General features: G+C 42.4%; 1 protein-coding gene across 1 annotated transcript in view; it reads right to left on the bottom strand.

Annotated features, from left to right (window-relative positions):
- Window positions 1-8703: 8703 nt before the first annotated feature.
- Window positions 8704-27919, bottom strand: part of plek (pleckstrin) — a 35570-nt gene continuing 16354 nt past the window's right edge. Inside the window, exons 2-9 of the mRNA XM_068044292.1 lie at window positions 23802-23957; window positions 22894-23075; window positions 17944-18035; window positions 13646-13830; window positions 12680-12784; window positions 11499-11582; window positions 9951-10026; window positions 8704-9353 (exon numbers count right to left, since the gene is read on the bottom strand). Of these exons, the coding sequence (XP_067900393.1) occupies window positions 9214-9353; window positions 9951-10026; window positions 11499-11582; window positions 12680-12784; window positions 13646-13830; window positions 17944-18035; window positions 22894-23075; window positions 23802-23957 (1020 nt within the window). The 3' untranslated portion in view covers window positions 8704-9213. The remainder of the gene's footprint in view (window positions 9354-9950; window positions 10027-11498; window positions 11583-12679; window positions 12785-13645; window positions 13831-17943; window positions 18036-22893; window positions 23076-23801; window positions 23958-27919) is intronic.

The following is a 27919-nucleotide window of genomic DNA, read 5'->3' as shown; positions in this document are numbered from 1 at the left end:
TCTCACTGTCTCCAATCCAGCTTGAAACCTTTCAAATCCTGCTTGTTGTCTGACCACCTTTGCGTACTCCGGTTACAATCAGAAACGCCATTGAGGAAATCATCCACATCACTATCTCCAAGAGATTCACTGATCCAGTCATCTACCTCTTCAAACTAAAAGCCTCAGGACCACTGAATTCAGCTAGAAGCCAGCCGAATCACCAATCTTCACAGACTGTATACCTTTTTTATGGACTCTAACTCAACCAATCTACCCTTTCCCACTCTGCAACCTATTTGTGGTGTCTGTAAACCTCCAGAGTGTGTGTGAGAGTGAAAGTTGGTGCATTGTTTATTATTTCATTAGTTCGGTTTAGGTACAATAAAGTTAACCTCTTTCTTTGTTAAACTCAAGAAAACCTATCTGACTGATTCTTGTTATGATCATAGCAAATAAGTAATCAAACACCTACTGAATTGGCCAGTACATCCAGTTTAAGAAAAAATTAAACCAGTTGTGGTCAAACAGGGAGAGAAAAAGAGAGAAGCCCTTCGACCCCTCCTCACTTAACTGTAACACAATGAATAGAATCTGTTTTGAGGAGCTGAATTTTGTCTTCATGGCTGGGCAGGAACAGGGTGGTAAAGCAATGAAGATTACAGCACAGTGGCTACTGCCCTGTTCCTAAGGTGGCATAATTTTAAATGGGCAGCCCAGCCTTCTGTCAGAAACAGTGGAAGCAGTATCAGGAAATATAACAGAGGAAAATCTCATTGGACCACCATTAACTGTGTTTTTTTCACAGGACAACCTCCTAGAGAGTCAGTTAAATGGATACTATGGACTTCTGACACCATCATTCCTCATCGCCAAAGGAACAAAAAGAAATCTTCCACCAACTCCACAATATAGAAATGGAGATGTTGGATGTAAAGCATTAACCCACAAAGTATGGATGCCAGGAAAGCGTTCTCACAAGGATTTTTTTAAAAACACTCTTTAAGCTGCCAACGGCAGGAGCTTCAGGAGCATCAAAGATAGGAGGAGGTTCATGTGAAGCATAAACACCAGCATGGGCCTGTTGGGCTGAATGGCCTGTTTTTGTGCGCTAAATTCTGTGTAATTCTATGTACACTATCTGCGTACTCCCAATACAGTGTTGCACTGTCACAAAGCAAAGCATAACAATCTCCACTCTCCTGTGTGGACATGCTATGGGCTTCTTTAGTTATTCTAGGCAGTTTGCATCAATACAGAATGGCTTCAGCTTTGAGGTAAAAAAAGGCCTGCATATGTCACATTTTTAAAAAATAGCAACAATTTTGTTGAAGAGTTTCAAAACGTGTTATCAGCAGCCAGTTAGTCAACATGCTATTTTTAAATGTGAAATTCACTGGCATAAAGAGAAATCATATGTTATTAGAATTACGCAGTGTCATTCTTGTCAAAGCACAGAAGAAGTGTTTTTTGGAAGGTTTTGTATCATGCAAAGCCAACCGAAGTCCTGGGAGATCAGAGCTCCTGCACATGGTGACCGGCCAAATGTTGCTAAAAGATTTTCCCACAGCGCACGTCATTAAGAACTAAATACAATAAGCTGGACCCAGAGCTAAGATATGTAGTTTCTTGGGTGGGTTTTGGCAACTCTTAAGGAGGATGTACTGTAATGCTCAGATACACAGACACAAAGAGGGTGAAACTGGTCTACGGCAGCAGCAAATTGGCGGCTAATTTTTCACTGCGTCATTTTTATTTTCCATTCATATGGAAAATATTGCCGCGATTTTTGATTTCAAACCAGGGGACGGCACAGTGGTTAGCACCACAGCCTCACAGCTCCAGTGACCTGGGTTCGGTTCTGGGTACTGCCTGCGCGGAGTTTGCAAGTGGCTGCACGGGTTTCTACTGAGTGCTCCGGTTTCCTCCCACCGCCAAAGACTTGCAGGTTGATAAGTAAATTGGCCATTGTAAATTGTCCCTAGTGTAGGTAGGTGGTAGCAGAATGGTAGGGAATATGGGATTAATGTAGGAGGGGATGTGGCAGGGAACATGGGATTAATGTAGGATTAGTATAAATGGGTGGTTGATGGTCAGCACAGACTCGGTGGGCCGAAGGGCCTGTTTCAGTGCTGTATCTCTCTATGACTATGACAGGTAAAAGCAACATTGAAACTAGGAGCTGAGTCTCCAAAAAGAGTTTGAACTATTATTCTGTGAACATCAGTGCTAAGAGGATTGGATGCAGTAAAAACATCAGCTGCTGATTTGCTATGAACTTGTTTGGTGTTGCTGACAAAGACCAATTTCATCCCCAGTAGATCAGCGCCTTCTGGAATCCAACATCCCATCATTCAGTTCTGAATTAGCAATATTGTGACTGTGTATCATTTTTGGTGTTTCATGGTTAGTTCATGGACAGATTCTCCCTTCTCCCAAATATAATCAGTGGCACATTATATGTGATATTTCATTTTCACACCTGCATCCTGGAGTCTCTGGGAATTGAAAATTAATCTCCTGGACACTGCTACGAACAATACCCAGGAGAAACATCAGAGGGGCAACAAAAAACTGTTCTTTGAACACTTTTGTCTATTAGCTACAAAATTATCAGGCGTGGGAATAAAAGGTGTTTGACTGACAGTGAAGAATCATCCAATCAGAGAATTAACAGTCTATCACTTTCCTATTGGCTGTGGGAAGCAGGGGCACCTTGAGGCTGGGTGTGCCAGGTGACCAATGACAGGAGGGTAGGGGGCAGGGTGATTGGAGGCAGCAGGTCATGAGATGAAACCTTAGGAATACACCCAACTACCCAGCCTTGTCATGAATCTCATTAAGCCAAGATATGTGCTGCCTAGTTAAATCAATCCATAAGTCTCTACCCATTGCAGTTGAGTTCAGTCATTGGTATTACAGCAGTGAACTTGCCACCTTTAGAATAAAACTAACTTTGGTGCTTGTTAACCTACATTGGTTCCTGTTCCGGCAACTCCTTGATGTTAAAATCCTTACCCACGTTTTCAAATCCCTCCATGGCCTTACCCCTTTCCTATCTCCGTAATCTCCTCCAGCCCTACAAACCTCTGAGATCTCTGCACTCCACTAATTCTGATCATTGGAGCATCCTCGATTTTCATCACCCCACAATTGGTGGCTGTGCCTTCAGCTGCCGAGGCCCTAAGCTCTGAATTTCTCTCCCTAAACCTCTCTGCCTCCACCTCCCTCTCCTCCTTGAAGATGGTCTTTAAAACTTACCTCTTTGACCAAGCTACTGGTCACCTGGCCTAGTATCTCATTATGTGGCTCAAGGTTGAAATTGATAACATTCCTGTGAATGACTTTGGGACTACGTTAAAAGCACTGTACAAATGCAAGTTGTTTCTGTTGTCTATTAAATGAATGAAAGAAGAGAACTTTCAATGGTTGAGTGGAAGAATGCACTGTAGAAAGGTTTCAGGTTAAAGTCGCACTCTATGCCAAGTTTGCTTATCTCAGCCAGGTCAATAGCAGAGGCTCTGTAACTGGCTTTAGTGACCTCATGCTGGGGAGGTGAAAAACAGAATCAGCCTGTGTTCTCCCTCCTGGCCGCTATCTGTACCTTCTGCTACTTGGGTGAAGAGAGGGAAAGGAAAAGACTGAATTAGAACAGGGGCAAAGGCAGCAATGGTAACTCTCTGTACTTAATTTGTCTGCTCACAGATAAACCAAAAAACAACTTGAGAAAGATGCCAGAGGGCAACCAGCTGCAGTGGAACCACACCCAGCACAATATAATCCCTTTCGAACAAGGTGGGAGAAATTGTGACTTTTAAAGTGACTGTGTAGTACAGTATAATAAACTTATAGAGTAAATAGAGATAATATAACTAATGTATAATAAACCAAAACCCTCGTGGATAACTGCGCTCCTCCAATTCTGGCCTTTGTGCATCCCCGATATTAATCGTTCCACCATTGGCGGCTATGCCTTCAGCTGCTCGGGCCCCAAGCTCTGGAATTCCCTCCCTACACCTCTCTGCCTCTCCACCTCACTTTCCTCCTTTAAGACACTCCTTAAAACCTACCTCTTTGATCAAGCTTTTAGTCATCTGACCTAATATTTCCTTTTGTAGCTCAGTATCATACTTGGTTTTATAATGCTTCTGTGAAGCATCTTGGGACATTTTATTATGCTAAAGGTGCTATATAAATATAAGTTGTTGTACTAATGGGAGCCAATAAAAGAAGAAATACTCAGCTGGTCTTGCAGCATCTGCGGAGAGAGAAACAGAGTTAACGTTTCAGGTCGATGACCTTGCATCAGAATGAAAGGGCAAGATGGGCCTCCATTACATAGAATGGTTACAGCAAAGAAGGAGGCCATTCGGCCTGTTAAGCCAGTGCTGGCTCTCTGCAAGAACAATTTAGTTAGTCACATTCCCTGCCCTTTCCCCATGGCCCTGAAATTATCCACTTCTCTTTCAAAAGCCATGATTGAATCTGACTCCACCACACTCTCAGGCAGTGCATTCCAGATCCTAAACACTCGCTGTGTAAAATTGTTTTTCCTCATGTTGTCTTTAGTTCTTTTGCCGATCATCTTAAATTTGTGTCCTCTAATTCTTGATCCTTCAGCCAATGGGAACAGCCTCTGTCTAGACCCCTCAGGATTTAATTATAAATAATTTTGTCTTATTCCTGTCTATTTTTTTCCAGATTTAAAGTAGTAAAGGGATGGGCTTGAATGGATTGAATGATTTTTTTGTCACCCTTCTCTGCAGTGAGCATTTGATTAATTGTGGTAAGTTTATAGTTCGATCTAATTGTGTAGTGTGCAGGGATGTAGGGCACAGTACGGGTTATTGAGAGGTTAAAAAAACAAAATGATCCAGAAAGCAGAAAGACATTTGAGTGTGGGCGAACTTGCAGAAGCAATCACTGGGTGTGGTGCTGAAGCTGAGCATCTGCCAAACTGCAGCTGAACTGTTGAAAGAAAGAACATTGCATGATTGGCACCAAGTAACATTATGGTAAATCAATTGAGCAGTTATGACAATAGAAGTAGTGAGACAGAAACTGAGCTGTTTACAAATGTCAGGAGATTCAACTAATGCTTGCTGACGATGCCTGTGTTCATGTTATAGTTGCTTATTTCGCGAAAATGTCAAAATGTCGCACTCTGCTCAATGGTACTAGGCATTGAGTTGCCTGTATAGTAGTTCCTAAAGAGCCACTGCAGACTGTTCTGGGAAACAGGTAATAGTCTTGTGCATCTGTTTTGGTGAGGACAGGAGGAACAAGAGTGCTTCTCCTGGAACCCCAAAGGTCTTCACACCCACTGATGGCTCATCCATGCAGCTCACCAGCATGATGCAAATGAGGGCCATGACATCAAAATGGATCAGGCCTATTACAGAGGATATTGGCAAAAAATGCTCTAAGCCGCTGCCCGCCCAATGTCCACCCATAGACAAAATCAACCACAGAGTTAAAATTACTGAGGATTAGTTGAGGCAAAAAGGGTCATTTGAGAGCTTGTTTGGCAGATGCAGCAGGAGAAAATAGGACTCTATTAGTGAGGTGAGGGATTGTTTAAATTCCAGTCTATATTCCCTGCCATGTTAAAGCCTTCATTATCTTCTTGGTCAGGTAACAAGATTACTCGGCAAAAACAATAACTTCTATTTATATAGCGCATTCAACGTAATGTCCCAAGGTGCTTCACAGGAAACAAAATTTGACACAGCCACATATAAAGATACGAGGACACAAAGAAGTATGTTTTAAGGAGCCTCTTAAAGGAGGAGACAGAGGTAGAGAGGAAATTCCAGAGCTTGGTACCTTGGTAGCTGAAGGCACGGCTGCCGATGGTGGAGCGATGAAAATCAGGAATGCTCAAGAGGCCAAAATTTGAAACGCACAGAGATGTCGGAGGGTTGTAGGGCTGGAGGAGGTGACAGAGATAGGGAGGGGGTGAGGCCATGGAGGATTTTGAAAACAAGGATGAGAATTTTAAAATCAAGGTGTTGCAGACCAGGAGCCAATGTAGGGCAGTGAGCACAGCGGTGATGAGTGAACGAGATTTGGCGCGAGTTAACAAATGGGCAACAAAGCTTTGGATGAGTTGAAGTTTACGGAGGGTGCATTGGTATACACACAAACTTTACAATAAATAAGAATCAACACCTTTTATCTAAACACAGAAATACAAGCAAAGATGGCCCGACTTGGTATCCAGATATTACACAAACCCCTATTTAGAGCATTGGGATTTCAGGGCATTTGTTTTTGGGAACAAAATTCAGACAACTGTGAAAACAAAGGCAAAAACTAGGTTTTTCTGCTCAAAGGAAACTAGATAAACAGCTGAGGGGTTAGACACAAATCTCTCATCTATGTAATTAAATGGACCGGTAGCGAGCATAGATGTGGAAGAACATCTAGCACTAGAACAGTACTGGAATGTATAATAGACAGTCTCAGCACTCATTCACACTCAGTTATCCCTTTCTATTCCTTTCTGGATTTTGGCTGGGCTGTTAGCTAATACTCACTCACGGTGATATTACGCTCCAAGATGAGAGGAGCCACAATCCAGGAATCCTGTTTGACATCATAAAGCTGATATGGCATGCAATTTCTGGGGATCTTAGACATGATTACTATGGGGAAGGAGGGCTATGAGTGGGACATAATTCTCTCCCACTGCCTCCCCCCCACCACACCCCAAAAATATATTGTTAACAAGGTTATGTCTCCTCCTATCCTACTCTGACTCCCTGAATTGCTCCTACTGTACCCTACACAAGTCATTAAAGATAGTTGTAACTCTGTCGAAGAAAACCGTGACCCGGCTCATCACACTTTTCCTGGTGTCTAGAGAAAGCAGGAATGTAAGAAGCTAGACAAGCATGTCAGGGAGAAAGGAATAGAAGGATATGCTATTAGGGCTAGATGAAAAGGGGTGGCAGGAGGCTCATGTGGAGCTTAAATACTGGCATGGACCAGTTGGGCCAAATGGCCTGTTTCAATGCTGTAAAATCTATGTAACTCTCTGTAGCAATGATTGGGGATGGGTAGTTTGAAATAAAATAAATGGAAATGAGGTATTGTGAAGAAACCTAGCAAACGTAGTCAACATGAAGAAAGAAAGATTGTTCATGTTGTTACAACCGAAGTGGGAGGAGTGCACTGTTTATTCTAGTCCCACTTCTCCACAGGTCACAACATAGATTTAAATGTTCCCACTTAGTGATAAGGTCATTCATATACTCTATTTTTCCCCAGAATAAAACACACCAACCAGGTTTCTTTAATAACCAACAAAATTATCAGTTTATTATAAACCAAGTCTTAACCAATAATGAAATAAAACATACACACACAAAATTGAAATATTAAAGCCCCTTGTTTATCTTAGCCCCTCACATACACATGCATACATACACACCAGTTAACCGGGAAGATGAAATGGATTTTTGTTAAAGCGCTTATAAAAAATAACAGAAAAAAACACTTAGGCTGAATATTTGTCCTGGGTTTTGGTTTGGTGTCCCAAGTGCATATAGAAAGCTGTCACTAGGATCTTCCTAGAACAGCTCTTTCCAGGTGATGTTGAAGATCAGTTTGGGTAGGCTTTCCAAGAAATCAGCTATGGATACCTCAAATAGGTCTTACAGCAGAAATGCAGCAGCAAGGTTTCAGTTCCCACACATTAGATTCTTAGGATTTCTCCAAATGGGTGGCACAGTGGCGCAGTGGTCAGCACTGCAGCCTCACAGCTCCAGCGATCCAGGTTCAGTTCCGGGTACTGCCTGTGCGGAGTTTGCAAGTTCTCCCTGTGTCTGCGTGGGTTTCCGCCGGGTGCTCTGGTTTCCTCCCACAGCCAAAGACTTGCAGGTTGATAGGTAAATTGGCTGTTGTAAATTGCCCCTAGTGTAGGTAGGTGGTAGGAGAATGGTGGGGATGTGGTAGAGAATATGGGATTAATGTAGGATTAGTATAAATGGGTGGTTGTTGGTCAGCACAGACTCGGTGGGCCAAAGGGCCTGTTTCAGTGCTGTATCTTTAAATAAAAAAAATAAATTAAATAAATACAGAAGGAAATAGGAATCTGACACACTGGATACAGGACTTGTTTTTCAAGAAAGAGAGAATTGAGCTGGTTCTTCTTCTGGCAGACAAAAAACAACTGTCTGTTATAACAGCTCAAACTGAAACTACAAACATTCCAGAAGTCAAGCCTCTTGACATCTATAAATATTGAACTGTCACTTCTTTGTAAACATCTCCCCAAGTTAAAAACAACCCCTGCTGGGTGATTATCCACAGACAGGTGCCTTCCAGTAAGACTTGTTTACAAGCCAAATCCAGTAACCTTCTGGTGACTTCTTTTTTTAAAAACCCACTAAGTTCATCAATCTCTTCAAGATTCTAGATGAATCAATCTCCATAATTCAAGTACAAGTCCTTAACATATTTTACAAAAGAAATAGAAGCAATCTCGTGGAAGAAATGTTTCATTGGGCCAGTCACCAGACTAAAGTCAAACTTTGTTTGATAATGCTCCTGTGAAGCACCTTGGGACGTTTCACTACGTTAAAGGTGTTATAGAAATGGAAGTTGTTGTTGTAGCAAAATAAACATGAGATCCCTTTAAGATTGTGAACGAGAGAAGAGAGAAAATACTTAAATTGGAGTAAATGAAATGACATGTTTATGAATAAACTTAGAAAAAGCTTCCCCAGTATAATAGTTTATTAATGAACTTTCCAGTGTGCCGCCATTTTTCTTTCATCAAATGCTAATCTAGCCATCTCTGATGGATTTTACAATAAAAAAAACTTGCTAACATCTCAAGAAAAGAGTGACAACTGATTAGTATCAGGCACATTACTTTTCAACCAAAGCAAAAATGTATTTCTGGCATATTGACATTCGGCAATATTAAGTATAAATATGCTGTTGACATTTATTACAAATATATCGAAGAAGGTTTTAGAACAAAAATGAATAAAGCATACAATAAAAAAGGGAAGTGAAATACAGCAGACTCTTTGGGAACAGAAATATTCATGAATTACTGAAACTCTATTTTCACTATTTTAGTCACGGTGCAGTGTACATTCATTATTCATATTGCTGATCCTAGCGATAAAGGACTTAAGATTAGTTTTGAGTGCAACTTACTGTTGTACGCTTTAAATAGCTCTGGAAAATTAACCATGTAGTATTTGTTTACCTCTGCCCTTATTTTCCAGTACTTGCTACACTTTTAATTATTTTAATCCACTCAGTGAGTTCTTCTCGCGTAGCGGCCTGTATCAGATAGTGCACTTCATCCGCTGTAATGATTTCAAAGAGATTTCCCTTAACTTCAGACTTCCTTCCTGTAAAGAAAATTATTTGTGTGAGGTATTTGGCGGTCAATAATCAATATTTTTTTTAAAAATTAATAAGAACTTGTAAAATTAAAGCGCATGGGATTTGAGGTAGTGTATTGCGATGGATAGAAAATTGGTTGGCGGAAAGGAAAGAAAGAGTAGGGATAAATGGAATAAGAGCAAAATTCTGTGTATGCTGGAAATCTGAAATAAAAACAAGAAATGCTGGAAATACTCAGCAGGTCTGGCAGCATCTGTGGAGAGAGAAGCAGAGTTAACGTTTCAGGTCAGCGACCCTTCTTCAGAACTGGCAAATATTAGAAATGTAAAAGGTTATAAGCAAGTAAAGTGGGGGTGGGGCAAGAGATAACAAAGGAGAAGGTCACAGAATAGCACAGAGGAAGGAGAAGTGGCTGTGAAAATGAGTTTTGGTTGTGGGGGGTTGGGGGGTTGGTGCATGGAAGAATTTGGAAACAAAGATGTGAATTTTAAATTTGAGGCGTTGAGGCCTGAGATGAAATTGCTCTTTTGAAAGGCATTTTTCTTGATGAGTTTATAACCTGGTGTAACAGTCTCCTAGGTCAGATCAGGAGGGACACTTACCATCTGTGATATCATCCGTAGCAGTCACCACACAGCTCCGCAGATGAATGGAACCAAGAGGCTGATCTTGATCATCCTGAGGAGGGAGGAGCACAGAAAAATTAGTAAATAAATTCCAATGAAAAGTGCGGGCGTCTTAACGCAGTGACACATCATGAAGGATATTGATAGAGTAAATAAGGAGAAACTATTTCCGGTGGTAGAAGGGTCGGTAACCAGAGGACACAGACTTAATGTAATTGGCAAAGGAAGCAGCCGAGAGATGAGGGAAAAAAATTATGCAGTGAGTTGTGATCTGGAGTGCGCTGCCTGAAAGGACAGTAGAAGCAGATACAACATCGACTTTCAGAAGGGAATTAAAAGAAAGACTTGTATTTACATAGTGCCTTTCACGACTGCCAGGCATCTCAAAGCACTTTACAGCCAATGAAGTATGGTCACCGTTGTAATGCAGGAAACGTGGCAGGCAGTACGGCACACAGCAAACTCCCACAAACAGATAATGAGCAGATAATCTGTTTTTTGATGTTGATTGAGGATTATATATCAGCCAGGACACCAGAGATAGCCCCCCTGCTCTTCAAAATAGTGCCAAGGGATCTTTTACACCCTGCCAAGCAGATGGGGCCTCAGTTTAACATCTCATCCAAAGGACAGTACAGCATTCCCTCAGTACTGCACTGGAGCAACAGCCTTGATTTTTGTGCTCAAACCTTGGAGTGGGACTTGAACCCAGACTTTTGACTCAGAGGCAACAGTATTATCCACTGAGCCACAGCTGACACTATTGGATAAACCTTTGAAGAAGAAACATTTACAGGGCTATGGGGAAAAGCACAGGGGGCGTGGGACTAATTGGATAGTTCTACCAAAGAGATGGCACAGATACAATTGGCTGAATGGCCTCCTTTTGTGCTAGATCATTCTGCGATTCTATGAAGTCAAGCATTATATTTGTAAATCGGCTTCCATCTCTTTTATCATTACTCATATCTTTCACCCTCTCCTTACTCATAGTGTCACCTGGAGCCAGGACAATGAATGGGCTGAGGGCTACTCTGCTAATGTCAAAGCCATCCTGGTAAAGCTGAAAACTGACCTATTTCTGCTGGGCAGGAGAGATCTCGTTTCCGTAAATGTTCTCGCTGACCTGTCCAGAATTCAGCAAGGATCCATGCCCTTCCTGGCAGGCGGAGGCGGGAATTCGGGATGGTAGGAGGTCACAGCTGTATACCCGTGGGAACGGTCCCATCAGTCAGATAAGTTTGGTGGGGGGAGTTTGGATGCACTCGGATGGGGGATGTTGTGGGGAGGGGTAACCTGGGGGGAAGCAATGGTGCCAGGCTTCCTTGTGACTATTCTATTGGGACACGACAGGAAGGCAGCAAGATTAGAGGGGGTAGGACGTGTCTCATTTTAACTGCAGCTCCCTCCGCCAGGCCCAGTTTCTTCCAGGTGGGAGGAGTTAAAATCAAGCCCTGTATTGGGAAGTTAGGATGATGAGGGAGCAGCAGAGGAAAGTTTGAAAACAGTGCACTTAATCCCTACCGCTGCAGGGTCATAGTAATGCAAGTAGGCAGGATCATCTCGCAGCACAAACTTTCGGACTTTCCAGTTTTTCCTCCTGTGACCCTATTAAGAAAAAGATAACAGCATCAATACCCTCAGTGGAGCCTTCAAAAGCACATCTGTGCCCAGTGAAAGATTGTAAAATAGATCAGCCCCCAATGGAACATGTCAAACATCAACATTTCTGAATCCAGTCAGTGCAGCAGAATTTGCTGACAAACATCAGTCGAGATGAGACCTTTACACCACCCTATGCCAGTTATACTCAGGTCTGGCTGCTAATGCACTAGACCGGGTTACACTTTACTGTTTGCACCTTTGATAGTGCCACAGTGAGTATCGCTGGGTCTCTGAATGCTCTGGGCATGAACTCAGAAAGCAGCATCATCAATTAATGCTTGCAACAGCACAAAAGAGCAAAGAACCTTGCCAGGTGCAATAGCGGACAGATTCAGGTCGGAGCTGGACTGAGCAGGGATGGACGACAATGAAGGAGAGGGGGAAGGGCTGCTTTAAGGTTAGAAAGTGGCGGCACAGTGGCGCAGTGGTTAGCACCGCAGCCTCACAGCTCCAGGGACCCGGGTTCAATTCCGGGTACTGCCTGTGTGGAGTTTGCAAGTTCTCCCTGTGTCTGTGTGGGTTTTCTCCGGGTGCTCCGGTTTCCTCCCACAAGCCAAAAGACTTGCAGGTTGATAGGTAAATTGGCCATTATAAATTGTCACTAGTATAGGTAGGTGGTAGGGGAAATATAGGGACAGGTGGGGATGTGGTAGGAATATGGGATTAGTGTAGGATTAGTATAAATGGGTGGTTGATGTTCGGCACAGACTCGGTGGGCCGAAGGGCCTGTTTCAGTGCTGTATCTCTAATCTAATCTAATCATAATCTAATCTAAAGGAAGAAGAGTGTTAGGGTAAACTCAGTGACAGGCAGGAAGAGAATCAGCTTGATTTAAGGGAATGGAGAAAAAACTGGTGAATGGGTCGTATAGTTACACGTGGATCATCCAGACAGTTTTGCAGTGAAGTAACACAGGTACGGTGTTATACTGTCGTCCCTTTCCCCCCTGTCTACACAGTGTTATTACACAGGTACAGTGCTGTGGTCCCTTTATCCCTGTACTCTGTAGTAATGAACACAGATCCTCCTTTATTACCAACCTGTTTCAGCAGACATCCCTGTTTTATAATGACTCCTCGAAACTCCTCTTTTAAAACCTCATCGTCATCACTTGAATTTCCTTCACTGAAAAAGCCACTGTCCGCCTGCAAGATGGTGGAAATACACTGAAGTTAGACACAATTAAACACTTTCCCAAAATAAAACAACCCACACCATTTCACCTAACCGTTCAAGACACATATGATCTTTAGTAGTTGTATGAGGGGTGAAATCACAGGTAACACAAAGGGCTCGGAAAATAGGGGGGAGCTGCGTTGGGACAGCTCCCCGATGCATTCCTGCCGCCGGGAATGTTTCCCAGGGGTGGCCTGGGAAGCAGATAGGCTGCCCGCTGCATAGAGGCAGGCAGCCAAATTAAATACTTAAGGCCCCAGTTAGGGCAATTTTCCACCACCACCAGCAAGAGCGGTCCCTGGCCGCATGTGGAGACGGCTAGCTCCATGGAAGCGGCCGCCCTGCAGCAGGCTGGGTATTGCCATCTAAGCCGGAGGCTCCATGCCCCAGACAGTGGGGGGCTGCCATCAGGAAAGGGCATGTCCATGGTCCAAATGATCTTCCACCACCCTTTCAGATGGTGCATTCCAGATCACTACATAAAAAATGTTTCCTCATGTCGCCTCTGGTTTGTTCGCCAATCACCTTAAACCTGTCTCCTCCAGTTATTGATCCTTCTGCCACTGGAAAAAGTTTCTCCTTAATCATTTGACTCATGATTTTGAACACCTCTATAAAAACTCCCCTTAACCTTCTCTACCCCAAGGAGAACAACGCCAGCTTCTTCAGACTCTCCACGTAACTGAAGTCCCTCATCCCTGGTATCATTCTAGTAAATCCCATCAGTACCCTTTCCTAACAAAAATGACTGTTGTCAGACCCTTCATTAAAAAGTCATAAACAGAAAATAAAGCAAATATTCTGCCACATGGCTCGTTTTTACCACTTACGAAATAATAATAGGCGTCAGAGTCATCGATAAAGCAGTTTTCAGCTATTTGTTCAGCTGCTGCTTTGGCCTTATCCTCAGCTGGCTGAATGTACCCATCACAGATGAGAGCTGCTGCCAACATGATCCCCTCCCGCCGATTCCTGACAAAGTTAGTTGACAGCAACCAGTCAATCACAGAGGAACCTGCAATAATAATATAAAAAATGAATCAAAAAAAAGTACTTGACTTTTTATCCTAGTGTTATTTGTTCTCAGGTACAGGCAAAAGCATCATTTAATCCCCATCCCTAGTTGCCCCCAAGATTGTAGTGGGAGAGCCATTTAAAGTCAACCACATATTGTGGGACTGGAGTCACCTGTAGGTCCAGATCAGGTAAGGGGTGGCAGATTTCCTTCTCTGAAGGACATTAGTGAACCAGTTGGGTTTTTGCAGCAATCCATCCTCTCTCATGGCCAATTATTTTTTTGGTGCCAGCACACCAATTTACCAGATTTGTCAAGTTCAATTGCACAAATTATCATGGTGGGATTTGAACTCATGTCCTCCAGGTGACTAGTCCAGTCGCCATAACCTTAACGGTATCAAAGCCTTGCTGAAGTGCAAACATGTCATATCCACAGATTTTCCATTGTAAACAAGGTCCATTTTTTTCTTTGAAGAGCTCAAGTAAATTTGTTAGGCAAAGGTTCCTTCCCATTAATCCACACTGACTCCACGACATATGTCAAAACATAGCTATCTTGGTGTTTTATTGGCCCAGATTTTGCAAGCAATGGCAAAGTGATGCCACCTGCCACTGACCTCAAATAAAGTTGCCCACAAAGATTAGTGATCTCTGTGGCATGGATTTTCCCTTTCACAATGTCAGTTTGAATCTGGCTCCAAGTCAAGGCGATCTCCAGGCATCCAACAACAGTGATGTCATCAAGCAGGGTAATCAGCCAATCACATTGTAGAATTTTCACATCATCAAATCGGGAAGTAAAATGCACTGATTGTCCTTCATTTTTTATAATTTTACAGAGAGTGTAATAAATGATTGGGACATGCACATTAGAAGCTGAATAATCATAAAGAAACTTAAAAAAAAATTTTTTTATGATATCAAAATACTATAGATTTTTTATCATAATGAAAAATTTGACATACACAAATATACGATTAGTTTTCCAGGGCCAGAGATGTTGTTCAAAAGTATCTATTACTTAATACGTAGTTAACCCAGTAATACCTAATTAACACAGTTAATTAATGGCAATATTACAGTATAAAAGGGGAAGTTCGCATCAGTTCAGTGATTTCTAAAGTTTGCCGCCTGAGGGGACTGCAACAGCGCACCCTGTGGAGGAGCAGGGAATCACTTGCAGCAACTTCTGGATTTCTGCATTTAACTGCACATGTGCAGATGCTAGGAGTTTCTGCCAGTTTCACAGAGTAATGATGGCGAACGTTAACAGTTTCACTGTCACTACAACCACAAACTCCAGTTCATTATTTCCCCTTTCAGGTTGTTTTAATACTTTACCCACAACAGGATGTTAGGCTTACTGATGCAGCTCACAAACGTTTGGGCATCTGTTCGTACAAATAGCAGAATACATGCAACATGCCATCGTAGACAAGTTAGTCCATTTACTCAACAACAATTTGCATTTATATAGTGCCTTTAACATAGTAAAATGTTCCAACGCACTTCACAGGAATAATTGTCAAACAAAATATGGCACGAGGATATAATAGGACAGGGATTCCAAAGCTTGGTCAAAGAGTTATATTTTCAGGAGCACCTTAAAAGAGGAGCGAGAGATTGAGAGGCAGAGAGGTTTTGGGAGGGAATTCCAGAGCTTAAGGCCCAGGCAGTAGAAGGCACGGCTCCCAATGGTAGAACGATTAAAATTGGGAATGTTCAAGAGGCCAGAATTAGAGGTTCACAGAGATCATGTAGGGTTGTGAGGCTGGAGAAATTACAGAGATTGGGGGAAGGGGTTGGGAGGGAGAAAGGATGAGAATTTTAAAATGGAAGCCGTGCCAGACTGGGAGCCAATGTAGGTCGGAGAGCTCAGGGGTGATGCATGAAACAAACTTGGTCCAAGTTAGGATATAGACAGCAGCGTCTTATTATGCATCACTCATATTAATCTTCAAGTGATTATTTTTAAAAATAGAAGCACTATTGCCAACAACAGAGCACAACTTGACACATATTGATATTGCAAGCAGTGAGGATGTTATTCAAACCCACAAAATACAGCAGCACAAAGTATTCTCATTTTCTCAAATATAGAGTCAATGTTTGCCTTCACTGCATGGGTGTTAATCTGATTACAATTAAAATTGGACAGGTGATCCACTGTGCCAGATTAGAAACTGGGTGGAAGTAACAAATTTTCAGTCGCTGTATATAGCTTTAAAGTGTTCCTTACATTTTTTAATTTGCACTGTGAGTAAGTAGTGATTTTTAATCACCATTCTTACTGATGATGTGTACTGTGCAATATGTAAACCCGGGGTAAATGTCTTAAAACCCACAAACGGATATTAAAACCTGAGACAAATAGCTGGTGAAATGAATGCAGAACTTTGCCAAGCCAAAGAACTTAAGAGGCAAAGGAACCCATTTGTCTTTTATAAACTCTATCATGGCGTTACTCTTATTGTTGCTATGGAAACCAAATAAGAGCAGCTGATCCTACTCAGCCCAGAGTGCAGAGGCTTTCTCTGCAACCCATAAATTCACCCAATGACTGAATGAAGCCCCACTTTAAAGCTTAAAGACGGATTTCACCGACACACCAATTGGCAACGTTTGATTTTTAGATTATGATTATGATCGTAATTTTTGCTAAGTGAGGAGGAACCTTACAAAGAAAATAATAATAACAAATCCACCTCTTGGCAACCAGAGATATTCTGATGAGTGTACACATACAATAATGATGCTTGGTTTCTATACATCCTATTTAATATTTTGATATTAAGAGGCTGAATTTTATCCTCCACTAGTTGGATTGATGTTGTTGCTAATGCACAATGGCTTTCAATGCTTAAGGGCATTGTTTAACCTATATTTAATCTCACCCTTCCCTATCATTCTAGTCTCCACCAGCCCTACAAGCTCTCGGAATCTGTGTGCTCCTTCAATCCTGGCCTCTTGAGCATCCCCGATTTTAACCATTCCTCCATTGATGGCCATGCCTTCAACTGCTTGGGTCCTAAGTTCTGGAATTCCATCCCTAAATCTCTCAGCCTCTCTATATCTCTCTCCTCCTTTAAGATGCTCCTTAAAACCTGCCTCCTAAATCAAGCTTTTGACCATCCGTCCTACTATTTCCTTCTGTGACTCAGAGTCCAAGGGCTGAATTTTATGAGCCCTCCGGCGTCGGGGGTTGTGGCCGGGGGGGCCCAGAAAATTCTTCCGGGAGAGGCCCACCATGACTCCCAACACCGGGAAGACCCCGCCGCATTTTTCCGGCGGCAGTGAGGCCTCAGTGTGGCCTTCCCCCTGCCACCACTCGGCAGGGGGGCCTTCATTTTCATATGCAAATGATATTAAAATTAAATAATAATTACTTACCTGGTACCGACGGCTGTCCCACACCAATATTCTGGCCGCTGGCCGGAGCTCCCACACCTTCCGAACTCCATTCAGAGTTCTGAGGTGTGACACTAGTGGGGAGGGGGAGGAGTGACATTTTCAGGTCGGGAGGATGGGAAAAACTCTTTGAATTGGTGGGGGGTGTTGGTGGGAAGAGGTTGAGGGTTAAAGTTATCAAAGGTCGGGAGGGTAAAGCTCGGGATCAGAATAAATTTTTTTGGGGGGTGAAATGGGCTATTAATGAATAGATTATTCCTTGGAGGGCTGGGTAAGGGGAGTGAAGATGTTATTTAATGTATAACTTTAATTTTACACTTTTGTTCCCTTTAAAAATTCAAAATTCTTCTAAGGGCTCGAAGCCCTGTTAAAATAGCCCCAGCGACTGTGCGGTGGCTCCGGACACCATTGCCTGGGACGGAGCGGCCGCCCCCGATGACGTAGACATAGTACCATAGAATGTTTTGTTACATTGAAGGAGTTATATAAATGCAAGTTGTTGTTGCATTTTGTTCACTTTAGTCTACTTCATGACTCCACTGAGGGAACTGATGGAGCCCATGCAGCTAAAATCTAGGAGCCAATGTGCTATAGAGTCCTGGTACCCAAGGTTGCAGACCGCTGATGACTATGGAATGCATTGTAATAATACCCTCAATGACACTTCCACAGACAGAAAAGCATTCATTTGTTTTATATTTACCTGCAAAGCAATGATTGAAGATTTTCTTCTCTTTTTGCAATTTCAGTTCTTTTACTCCCGCCTCAGGGTCCTTCATAGAAAGGTATAAAGCACTAAACAGAGGGAAAAACAAGATTTCTGCAATTAAGACCCACAAGCCATTCTCTTTAACGCAGCAAATTACACTGAAAACAATTTCAAAATCGTTTTTAATAGGATTATTGATAGGTCTGTATTTGGCAAGAAATGCAAAGTAGATCATCCCAGGGTGCTCTTTAGCAAAGATCAATAAGTAAAGCCAAGAAAATTGAATAGGGAAGCTGGACAAAGAACACATGCCTGCCACTGAAGCGCTATGATTTCTACTTAAAAGAGATGTACTTCCTCTCATGCTAATTTATCCCATACCCCAAGGAATAATCTATTCATTAATAGTCCATTCCCCCCCCACCAAAACTTTTATTCAGATCCCAACCTTCCCCCCCCACCATCTTTAATAACTTTAACCCTCAACCCCTTCCCACCATCCCCCCACCAAAGAGTTTTCCCCGCTCCCCTCCCACTCCCGACCAGAAAATTTCACTCCTCCCCCCCTCCCCGGCAGTGTCATGCCTTAGAACTCCAAACAGAGTTCCGAAAGTACGGGAGCTCCGGCCGAAACATAGGCATGGGATAGCCCTCTCACTCTCACACACACACACGCACACACACATGCGCACACACACGCACGCACGCACGCGCGCACACACACACACACGCAGTTTCCAGCAAGCTTAGCTAAGACTTACCGTATTTGTGCAGACATCTTACAGCAGGATTACGAGAGGCAGTAGGGAGAATAGGCAGGTAATCTAATTAGCAGGATGTGACTAGTGGTGCCCCACAGGGATTTGTTTTGGGGTCTCAATGATTTACTGTATCTTTTAACGACTTAGATGATGGGATAGCAAGCCACAATTTGCTGATGACACAAAGATAGGTGGCATTGTGAGCAGTGTAGATGGAAGTGTAAAATTGCAAAGAGGTATCAATGGATTTAGTGAATGGACAAAATTGTGGCAAGTGGATTTCAATATAGGCAAGTGTAAGGTCATCCATTTTGTACCTTAAAAGGATAGAACAGGGTACTTTCTAAATGGGGAAAAGCTAGAAACACCGAAGGTTCAAAGATACTTGGGGGTCTAAATACATAGATCTTTAAAATTTCATGCAGGTAGAGAAAATAATCAAAAAGACTAATGAAATGCTGGCCTTTATATCTAGAGGATTGGAGTACAAGGGGGTAGATGTTATGCCTCAGCTATACCAAGCCCTGGTTAGACCACACCTGGATGTTACTGTGAGCAGTTCTATGCACAGACCTTAGGAAGAATATATAGGCCTTGGTGGGAGTGTAGTGTATCTCCTTCTGTGCAAAATGTGCAGTGTAGATTTACCAAAATGGTATCTGGATTCCAAAGGTTAAATTACAAGGACAGATTACACAAACTATAGTTGTATTCCCTGGAATTTAGAAGGTTAAGGGATGATTTGTTCAAAGTTTTCAAGATATTAAGGAGAATAGATAGAATAGAGAGAAATTATTCCCGTTGGTTGGTGGAAGTGTGGAATGTTATATCCAATTCAAGGAATGCTAAGCCTACTGTAGCTTTTCAAAGATAATCCTAGTAGCTAATTGCACAACGTGGATTCAAATGCTGCTTTTATTTTAGCAAAACATCACAAAGTGCGTCACAATGAGAAAAAAATGAAAGGAATTTAGACGAAGTAACCAAATACATTGTTGACAAAATAGGTTTTAAAAGGCTTTTGGAGATAGGGAGTGATATGATAAAGTGGAAGTGTTTAGGGAGAGAATTCCAGAGTGTGGGGTAAGATGACTGAAGGCTCTGCATCTATGGTAGAGGGAGAGGTAACAAACAGCATAACAGAAGAGCTGGGACATTTTGCTGGAAGAGGTTGCAGAGGTAGGGTGGTACATAGAGGGATCTGTAGACCTGGATGAGGATTTGGAAACTGATATGCTGAGGGTTGGGGAGCCCCCATATATCTGCAATGACAAGGGTAATATTTGAACAGAATTTAGTGCGCGATAAAATGATTTGGAATTTATGGAGGGTGGAACTCAATTGGTGATGAGGGGAGCATGGGATGTCTGCAAGTGAGAAGGAATTGGATCAGGGTTTCGGTGGCAGTGACCCTGAGGGTGGGACTGAGATGGGTGACATTTCAAAGAAAAGTAGGTGGTCTTGATGTTAGACTAAATGGGAGGTTCTGAAGGTCAGTTCAGGGTTGGTTGGGACACTGAAAGTGAATGCTGTCACGTCGATCAGGGTGGCTTTAGCTTGCACAGACAAGGGATAAAACCTAGGCCCTTCCTGGTTTGTGTGGTTTTGGTATTAATTCACCTAATGCATTACACAATCAGCAAAAGGTATTGTACTGCAGTCATGGAAGGTCTTCCCCCTGGGGTAGCGATACTTTCTATTGAGTTTAACTGAGGGTCAATTGGCATGTAGATGAGGTGGAATTATTGCAACCAATTACAGAGCAAATGCCAATGGATTTACACAGGCAAGTTTGCAAAGATCAGGCTGTATAAGGTGTTGGGATTTGAGTAGATACTTTAGGGTAAAGGCACACTTGGTTGTTTCATGCATCTCATCATCTTGCAAAAATTCCAAGGGGGGAACTGCCATCCGTGGTTAACTAAAACAGTTAAAGATAGTATCAAACTTAAAGAAAAAGCATATAACTGCATAAAGATGGGAGGCAGCTCAGAAGATTGGACAGAATATAAAAAACAGCAAAGAATGACTAAAAGATTGATAAGGAAGGTAAAATTAGAATATGAGAAAAAGCTAGCTAGATATATAAAGACAGATAATAAGAGTTTCTATAGATATTTAAAAAAGAGTTAACAAAGTGAGCATTGGTCCTATAGAAAGTGAGTCTGGGGAATTAATAAGGGATAATAAGACAATGGCAGATGAATTGAACAAATATTTTGCACGGTCTTCACTATTGAGGATACAAGTAACATCCCAGTATCAGGAAATGGAAGGGAGGGAAGAACTCAAGAAAATTACAATCACAAGGGAAGTGGTACTGAACAAATTGTTGGAGCCGCAGACTGACAAGTCCTTGGGTCCTGATGGACTTCATCCTAGGTGTTAAAAGAAGTGGCCAGTGAGATAGTTGATACCTTAGTTTTAATTTTCCAAAATTCCCTAGATTCGGGGAAGGTTCCGTTAGATCGGAAAATAGCAAATGTAACTCCTTTATTCAAAAAGGGAGGGAGACAGAAAGCAGGAAACTACGGGCCAGTTAGCTCAACATCTAAGGGAAAATGTTAGAAGCTATTATTAAAGACGTTATAGCAGGGCATTTAGAAAAATTCAAGGTAATCAAGTAGAGTCAACATGGTTTTGTGAAAGGAAAATCATGTTTAACCAATTTAGTAGAGTTCTTTGAGGGAGTCACATGTGTTGTGGATAAAGGGGAACCGGTGGATGTATTGTACATAGATTTCCAGAAGGCATTTGATAAGGTGCCATATCAAAGGTTATTGCAGAAAATAAAAGCTCATGGTGTAGGGGGCAACATATTGGCATGGATAGAAGATTGGCTAGCTAACAGGAAACAGAGAGTAGGCATAGATGGGTCATTTTCTGGTTGGCAAGATGTAACGAGTGTTGTGCCACAGGGATCTGTGCTGGGGCCTCAACTTTTTACAATTTATATAAATGATTTAGATGAAGGGACCAAAGGTATGGTTGCTAAATTTGCTGATGACACAAAGATAGGTAGGAAAGTAACTTGTGAAGAGGACATAAGGGGGCTACAAAGGGATATAGATAGGTTAAGTGAGTGGGCAAAGACCTGGCAAATGGAGTATAATGTGGGAAAGTGGGAAATTGTCCACTTTGGCAGGAAGAATAAAAAAGAAGCATATTATCTAAATGTTGAGAGATTGCAGAGCTCTGAGATGCAGAAGGATCTGGGTGTCCTAGTGCATGAATCGCAGAAGGTTAGTATGCAGGTACAGCAAGTAATTAGGAAAGCTAATAGAATGTTGTCGTTTATCGCGAGGGGAATTAAGTTCAAAAGTAGGAGGTTATGCTTCAGATATACAGGGCATTGGTGAGACCACATCTGGAGTACTGTGTACAGTCTCCTTATTTAGGAAGGATGTAAATGCATTGGAGGCAGTACAGCGAAGGTTTACTAGACTAATACCTGGAATGGGTGGGCTGTATTACGAGGAAAGATTGGACAGGCTGGGCTTATATCCGCTAGAGTTTAGAAGAATAAGAGGCGATTTGATTGAAACATATAAGATTCTGAGGGGTTTTATCAGGGTGGAACAGATCTTTCCCCTTGTGGGAGGATCTAGAACTAGGGATCACTGTTTAAAAATAAGGGGTCACCCATTCAAGACAGAGATGAGGAGAATTTTTTTCTCTCAGAGGGTCGTGACCTTTGGAATTCTCTTCCTCAAAAGGCGGTGGAAGCAGAGTCTTTGAATATTTATAAGGCAGAGGTAGATAGATTCTTGATAAGCAAGGGGGTGGAAGGTTATCGGGGGTAGGTGGAAATGTTGAGTGATCAGTTCAGCCATGAACCTATTGAATGGTGGAGCAGGCTCGAAGGGCCGATTGGCCTACTCCTGCTCCTACTTCGTATGTTCATTTGTATGTTCGTATCATGTCTGGTCTTGACACCCTCATGGTTTCTATTCCTGACAGACTCACCCCAACCACATTCTTAACCACATTCTTCTACATATATACCATCATCAAACTGGGTCTGATAAAACTGATGCTGCAAAAGTCTCTGACTCTCTTTTTAAGAATACAATTTAGCTACAGGTCAATGCATCTATCTCACCAAACTAGATCAACTGTGTAGATTAATCAATTTGCTGTTGTATCTACAACAGGGCAGAAACAAGTCAAGTGAAGTTCTTACCCCAAATGTATATCTGCGGGCAGCTTGATGGACTTCCTTGTTGACTTGCGTGCAAACTTCTGACCACCTTCGATGCACTGAATTGCTCTCTTAATGTCCTTCACCCAGGCATCGCGTTCTTCAAGATGTGTAGCTTGCAGATAATGGTCCTGATTCTTTGTTGTATGAAACTTGAAAACAAACTGGGAGAAAGAAGATATCACAATAAGGAACTGTAAGATGGCAAAAATTAATTAAAGAATAAAACACATACAAATGCGATCTGTACAGTAGAGAGTTCCAGAATTTTACGCAGCGAATTGTTGGGATGTGGAACGCGCTGTCTGAAAGGGCGGTGGAAGCAGTTTCAATCGTAACTTTCAAAAGGGAATTGGATAAATACTTGAAGGGAAAAATGTGCAGGGGTATGGGGAAAGAGCAGGGGAGTGGATCCAATTGGATAGCTCTTTCGAAGACAGGTTGAGACTTCTGGACTGAACTTCAATACAGATCCTGAATATGAAAGGGCAGCAGCATGCTTGTCTGCTGTACTGTTCATTAACACATTTTTTTATTCTTTCATGGGATGTGGGCGTCGCTGGCAAGGTCAGCATTTGTTACCCATCCCTAATTGCCCTTGAGAACCGAGTGTCTTGCTAGGTCAATTCAGAAGGGCAGTTAAGAGTCAACCACATTGCTGTGGGTCTGGAGACACATGTAGGCCAGACTAGGTAAGGACTGCAGCTTTCCTTCCCTAGAGGACATTATTACATGCGCTACACAAGACACTTCAAGTAGAAAATTATACTATTAATATAACTTAACCGACAATTATACTTACCTAGTACGCTGTGTAAAATGTGTGCTTTTTAATAATTAGTATTTACAAGAAACTAAAGAGCTGCGATAAACAATTTGGATTTACACACCATTCTTTTGCTGTAGTCCAAACACGGGGATGTAACAGAACTCCCCTTCAGCGGAATGACTCCTTTGGGACTCCCGTCACCTTTTTTACTGTAAAATTCAAACCCATCTTCTAAAAGAACAACCCAAACTGCCTTCCAGGAATTAAATACAGTCCCCTAGAGCAGAAAGAAAAAAAAAACACATTAGGAGGTAGTAATTCCTGGAGTGACTTCCCAGTACCTAACATAAATACTGACTTTGGGGGACCTTTTATTTTGGGCAGTCTGATTTGCAAACTTCAAGTCCAATGTTACATACTGGGCTCAGTCATGACCCACTGCTTAAGACAGATCTCGATGTAAGGGGTTGTAACAAAGGTACATACCCTCCAAGATCCCCACTCCCCTCCGAGGTTCTGAGTGACATATCAGTATAGGGCAGAGCCCTACCAGCTCTACAACCATTTCACCATTTTACTATAATTCTACATTGGTCCTGGAGCCCATACAGTGGACAAAAAAAGCCCGTCTATTGCAAGCTTAGAAGTTCCAAACTATGAAAAATTGTTTGGGCACCACAATTCTTAACTTGGATTGGGAATTTGCTGCAATGGAGGAGTGCTCAGAGTTACCCTTCATTAAGTGGCGTACTGAAAGACTGAACAAGCTAAAGTTGGCATTCACCAGAGCTCTCAGGTACAGATATGAATCAACCATTGAGACAGACACTCCTGTAGCTTCCAATAATCTGTGAAATGGTAATGGCACAAATGCAAGCAGCTCTTAGAGTGTGAAATCCAAAAAATTACCTTAATACATAGGGTTCCCTTCTGGTGGCCATGCATTCAACTGCCTGGGCCCTAAATGCTGGATTTCCCTCCCTAAACCTCTCTGCCTCTCTCTCCTCCTTTAAGATGCTCATTAAAACCCACCTCTTTGACCTAATATCTCCTTAAGTCAAATTTTGTTTGATAGTTACTCCTGTGAAGCACCCTGGGACATTTTGCTCCATTAAAGGTGCTATATAAATGCAAGTTGGTGTTGTTGTTCACAATTTGTTTTAATCCACTTCACAAGAGTCTCTATATTTTGTTGTGCAAAGTGCTTTACGCATTTTGAAGTGAGATGGCAATACTTAAAATCAAGTTTTCATTTTACAATCTCTGTCAATCTTAACACTGTTGTGTGGGTAGTAAAAGCGTCACAAAATTCTCACCATGTAGAAAAGTGGAAGTGTAATGCCAGATGCAGAATTGCACAAAACTTAATGCCCATGGGTAAAAGATTTGTCTCAGCATTCCTGGCATAGGTGAGAAACACATATCAGGACGACAAGTGTGTGTCTTCTACTAGTATAGTGGAGAGAAAATCACTGGGGCACATGCCTGAATTCTCAATATATGGCCCAGCACATGAACCTCAGCACCTGAAACGTTGAAATGAAGACACCCAAGTGCCTAACTGGTCCTGGGAGTCACTGGGCTTTATTTCCCCTAAGGTTTTTTTTTCTGATTAGCCAGAAGCATGTAGGGTTTATTAAGTCCCAAACATGTCAGCAGTCATAATATCGGTGGTCACGTAAATTTGAGGAGCCTGTCATTTGCATCCAGTTAGTGACTGATAGTCTGATTCACACTCTGTTTGAGTGCACTGTGCTTGACAAACTCCTCAGCGTCTTCTGGCTAATTTATATCGATGCAGTGTTGCCCCAGGAACAACGTGGAAACTGCCTTTTATGCTGAGGAAATGATTGCACAATTCTCAAACAACATAAAATGCCAAACCTTGTGCACGCTTGCTCATTTTAGAGTCGCAATTCTCAACTTTCTGGCCTCCAGCTCAATGTACGGACAAGTCAAGAGTAGAATCATTGTGAACAAGGGGAAGGACAGAAGACTGGAATCTTGCACTTGTTGGTTTCAGAAGATTGAAACACAGCAGGTGCCCAGCGGGGGCTTTTCAGCATTACATTCAGTCTGTCAGATTTGGTATTAAAGAATTATTAGACAAGCTCAATAAGCTCATGAAAACTTCTTGTTTATCATGCACAGGATTTGTAGTATCCCAGCCAGTGTCAATTGTTTCCATTATTCCAGTTCCATTCTGAATCTTTCTCTTTATGGTCAACTATCATCTGTAGCTCAGTACGTAGCTTTTGCCTCTGAATCAAAAAGTTGTGGCTTTAAGTCCCACTCCAGGACTTGATCACAATACTATTTAGTTGCCAGTGCAATACTGAGCGGGTACTGCCTTTTGGGTGAGACATTAAACTGAGGCTGCATGGGCTCAAAGCTCTGGAATTCCCTCCCTAAACCTCTCTGACTGGCCATCTCTTTTGAAACGGTCCTTAAAACCTACCTCTTTGACCGAGTCTTTGGTCACCTGTGCTAATGTCTCCTTATGTGGTTTGGAGTTTAACAATGCTCCTGTGAAGCAGCTTTAAAGGCACGCTATAGATACAAGATGTTGTTGTATTGGAGCAGCAGATGCTAGGGCCAAGTAGCGGTACTGAGGGACAGGGGAGATTCAGGCGAAGAGGGAAATGTCGGTGTAAAATGAAGAAAAGGAAGGGGTAGGAAAGCTGTACAATTGAGGAGGGTGATGAGAACCAGCATGGAGTGAGGGGCGCATGGAGTGGAGACTTCTCCAGAGTGGGACATAGTCAGAGTGCGAAGGTGGGAATTTGGTTCACGTGGAAATTCTGTGCAGAGGACGAAAGAAGAATTGACATGTGACGTTCCAGCAAAGAAGGCAAGTGATTGGTTGGTGAACATTTTCTCTTTTTCTTTTATCTAAACTAAGGAATTTTAATTGGGGTTAGTATAACATTAATTGAAATAACAAGAATAAGAATCTTCTGAGACTCAGGTGATTTATTAGTAAGGCGTTCTTAGTTGTAGTAAGGTTTACCAGCAGTAATAGCTTATTAGTAGTGGGGCTTAATAGTTTGGGGGTTTATTAATTACAAATTAATTAAGAAAATTAAAGTAATTAACACATTATAAAGATGGCAGGGCAGGTAATGTATTGTGGCTGCAGTATGTGGGAACTGGTGAATGCCAGTGTGATCCACGGCAAACACGTCCGCCGTAACTGCAGCTCGAGGAGCTTCGGCTCAGAGTCAATGATCTGGAGGCTGAGCTACAGACACTGCGATGCATCAGGGAGGGGGAAAGTTACCTGGACACTTTGTTCCAGAAGACAGTCACATTCTTTAGGATGAGGTCTTCTGATTTGGTTAGTGGTCAGGGATAGGAAGGTGTGACTGTGAGTGAAGCAGGTAAGGGAATTGAGAAGGCAGAAGTGAAGGAGCCTCAGCTCTTGCAATTATTCAACAGGTTTGAGGTTCTTTCAACTTGTATGAATGAGAGCAAGGGCTGCAAGGTGGATAAGCAAACTGACCATGGCACTGTGGTACAGGAAGCCATTCAAGTGGGGGGAGTAAATAGGAATGTAGTGGCAGTAGGAGACAGTATAGTCAGAGGGATAGACACCATTCTCCGCAGCCGAGCAAGAGTCCAGAAGGCTATGTTGCCGACCCGGTGCCAGGATTCGGGACATCTGCTCAGGGCTGGAGAGGACCTTGCAGGAGGAGGGGGAGGATCCAGTTTTCGTGGTCCACATGGGTAAAATGACATAGATAGGACGAGGAAAGAGGTTCTGCATTGGGAGTATGAGCAGCTAGGGGCTAAATTAAAAGGCAGAACCTCAAAGGTAATAATCTCTGGTTATTACCTGAGCCAGGAGAAAATTGGTGTAGAGTAAATAAGCCTAGACAGCTAAATGGATGGCTCAAAGATTGGTGTGGGAGAAATAGGTTTTGATTCATGCTGCACTGGCACCAGTACTGGGGAAAGTGGGAGCTGTACCATTGGGACAGTCTACAGCTGAACCGTGCAGGGACCAGTGTTCTGGTGAGTCGTGTAACTAGGGCGGTAGAGAGAGCTTTAAAATAAATAGTGGGGGTGAAGGATCACGTGAGGGAAGATGTGATAATTTAAAGAGAGAGGAGAAGGCAAGAGCAAGATTTCAATAAGGGAAATGATAATCTGAGTGTGGCAGGAAGGGACAGAGTGTACAAACTTAAGAGTGCACCAGCAGATAAGGCTAGAGGTTGTAAACTAACCAGGGGGAGGGTT

Source organism: Heterodontus francisci, chromosome 13 (assembly GCF_036365525.1).
Source record: "Heterodontus francisci isolate sHetFra1 chromosome 13, sHetFra1.hap1, whole genome shotgun sequence".
Classification (NCBI taxonomy): Eukaryota; Metazoa; Chordata; class Chondrichthyes; order Heterodontiformes; family Heterodontidae; genus Heterodontus; species Heterodontus francisci.
This window is presented reverse-complemented; position numbering and strand designations above follow the sequence as displayed.